Source organism: Sinocyclocheilus anshuiensis, unplaced genomic scaffold (assembly GCF_001515605.1).
Source record: "Sinocyclocheilus anshuiensis isolate Anshui unplaced genomic scaffold, SAMN03320099.WGS_v1.1 scaffold1024, whole genome shotgun sequence".
NCBI classification, from domain to species: Eukaryota; Metazoa; Chordata; class Actinopteri; order Cypriniformes; family Cyprinidae; genus Sinocyclocheilus; species Sinocyclocheilus anshuiensis.
Window position 1 is genome coordinate 1,651 of NW_015552843.1, and position 2,660 is coordinate 4,310.

Below are 2,660 nucleotides of genomic sequence, written 5' to 3' on the forward strand. Positions count from 1 at the left end.
CAGTGACTTGCTCATAATCTTAGAGGGAGACCATTTCTCTTTGAAGAACCCCATCGGTGTCAAAAATAAACATTGTAGAGACAGACAATTTCTAGGACCAATCGAATTCTTTAAAAAGGTATCCACATTTAGAGAATATGATGATTGATGTTCTTCGTTTCAAGTGCATGCATTATACATACATGTTGCAGCAATCTAGTAGAATGCAAACTGATTCCAGTGGCATTGTTTTCATCTTATCTTAATTTAGCTGAGGAATAAATAGAATGTAACTAAATTATTTTCATTCACAATAGTCCCTATCATTGTCTGTAAGGGCACACATATGGAACCTGTGACACCACAGACATAAGTTACATAAAAGTGAAGTAAGAGTACAGACAATATTTTGCTCTTGATATCCAAGGTAATTTTATTTGAAATATTACAAACTTGTCAACCACCAGTCTAATACCAATTCTTCATGGCGTAGAGAGGTAGGGACAAAGTGACGAAAAACAAACAAGTCTTAACACCAGGCGACTATAATAAATTTGTGAAATAAAACTGTAGTAGAAACATTAGATGGCACTTTGTTTTTAATGAGCATTTTGAACTATTAGCATTTTGAAAATTATGAAAATTCTGTGTCACAGAACTGAAACAGTGAAGCCTTTTCTAGTGTTCTTACATTTTGGTAATATCATACCAATCTGGATCATCTGGAAGTCTGAGACAGACATATAGACTGTCAAAGCAACAACTGTGTAGCTTTTGGCTATTTCAAGTAAAGGTTAGTTATAAAATGTATTTTAATATGTTACACTGCAAACTTCATAGATAGAGCTATAGATCTGAGAACTTTGGAAATCACATTGCTATCAGGAATGCTGGTGGTTAACGCCACAAAAGCCTAAAAGATGCTTTCCACATCTCCCATTTCCACCACAACAGTCTTGAGCTGAGAGTAGTACTCGATGGTCACTTGTCCATTCTCCCTTCCAAACCCTAAATGAAAAGCAGAATAATAATAGGTTAGATCTCTCTAGCATTTATGAAATATACTTGTGTACTAAAGCACTTGGCAGAACAGATTGAGGTTTACAGTTTTTCCTGTATATGACACCATCGATAATCACCCATGAAACTATAAGTTTGGAGTACCTGACATCTTGTAGCCTCCAAAAGGAACTTCCACAGGGCCAACATTGTAGTTGTTGATGTAGCACGTTCCTGCTTGAAGGTTTGCAGCAACTCTGTGGGCACGAGCTATATCCCTGTAAAAACACAGCACAGGAGAATGTTAAATCTACTATTAGGGTAGGCAGTTTACTGGGTTAATTTAGTGTGATTAAATAAATTCTATGATTCACAGAAATTAATCTTTACAATATTATTATATTTTTGTAGATAACTGATTTGGTTACAAGAAAACTCAAACTCTACAAAAAGACTTTATTAAATGAATTATTTTGTAAATGAAAATGCTAAAACGTTTCCTAGTTTATTATGAGCTTAGTATAAAACAACAGGCGTCACCAGGAAGTATATTATATTATATTGCTGTATGGTGGCGTGACCTGGTGAAGACTCCAGATGCCAAGCCAAAGGTTGTGTTGTTGGCTCTTTGAAGAACTTCCTCCTCTGTGTCAAAAGACAGAACAGACATCACAGGGCCAAAGATCTCCTCCTTCACACAGGTCATATCATCCCTGCAATTATCTGTGTGTGTGTATTGCAGTAAAGTAAAAGTAAGTACAGATAAAGAAATGGTGGCTCAGAATCAAGCTGGTTTTGAGATAAAGTTCAAGCATTTGTTAAATAACATCCAAATTAATATGAAGGTAATAATATGGCTTTCTCACCCAGCACACATGGGGACACAAAGTACCCATCTTTCAGTTTGGGATCATTGGGAAGAAATTGTTCTCCTCCACATAAAACCTTTGCACCCTGAAAAAACAATGAGAACGTTTTTTCAACTACATAAACAATATTTGAACAAACAGTAGAATAAAGTAGTTCAAGTCATGATAAAATGGAAGGAGAGACAGACCTTGTCTTACATAACGTGAGGTATATTTGAGTCTGATTTTTGGAAAAGAAAAAAAAAAAAGTAGGACAGGGACTTGGTTCAATGCATCAGTTGTGGATTGGATTTTGAGATGTGGGTGTTGCACAAAACACAACAACATGAATGCAAGCTTGTTGTCAATTGTGGAGGTGGAGGGTTTAGGTGGACAAATTGACTGGATAAGTCTGGCATATGTAACCAGAGAGAAGTCTGTCATTTTCAGCAGAAGATTGAGTTGACATCTTAATTAAACATGGTCAAAAAAATAAAATAAAATAAACAAAAAAATGTTTAAAAACATATTCATACAAATCGTTCACAATAAAACCTATAACATGCATTTACAAAATAGATTCATTTCATGTTGTCATTGACTTTTAATCACTGTACTGCAGTACCTGTTCTCTTGCTTGCTTGATGAAGCCCAGCACTTTTTCCATGTGAGGTTTACTGATGAGGGCACTCATGCGTGTTTCTTCACACATGGGATCCCCAACAGGTATGGCCTTGGTCCTCTTCACAACTTCCTCCAAGAACTGTGGCATGATCTCCCTTTGCACAAACACCCGTGTTCCATTGCAGCAGACCTGGGGGGGGGGGGGGGGGG

General features: G+C 36.6%; 1 protein-coding gene across 2 annotated transcripts in view; it reads right to left on the reverse strand.

Annotated features, from left to right (window-relative positions):
* Positions 1-391: 391 nt before the first annotated feature.
* Positions 392-2,660, reverse strand: part of LOC107668102 (aldehyde dehydrogenase family 9 member A1-A) — a 7,178-nt gene continuing 4,909 nt past the window's right edge. For both annotated transcript variants that reach the window (XM_016459892.1, XM_016459891.1), the window contains exons 8-12: positions 2,452-2,640; positions 1,845-1,932; positions 1,560-1,701; positions 1,144-1,256; positions 392-987 (exon numbers count right to left, since the gene is read on the reverse strand). In XM_016459892.1, the coding sequence (XP_016315378.1) occupies positions 893-987; positions 1,144-1,256; positions 1,560-1,701; positions 1,845-1,932; positions 2,452-2,640 (627 nt within the window). In that variant the 3' untranslated portion in view covers positions 392-892. The remainder of the gene's footprint in view (positions 988-1,143; positions 1,257-1,559; positions 1,702-1,844; positions 1,933-2,451; positions 2,641-2,660) is intronic.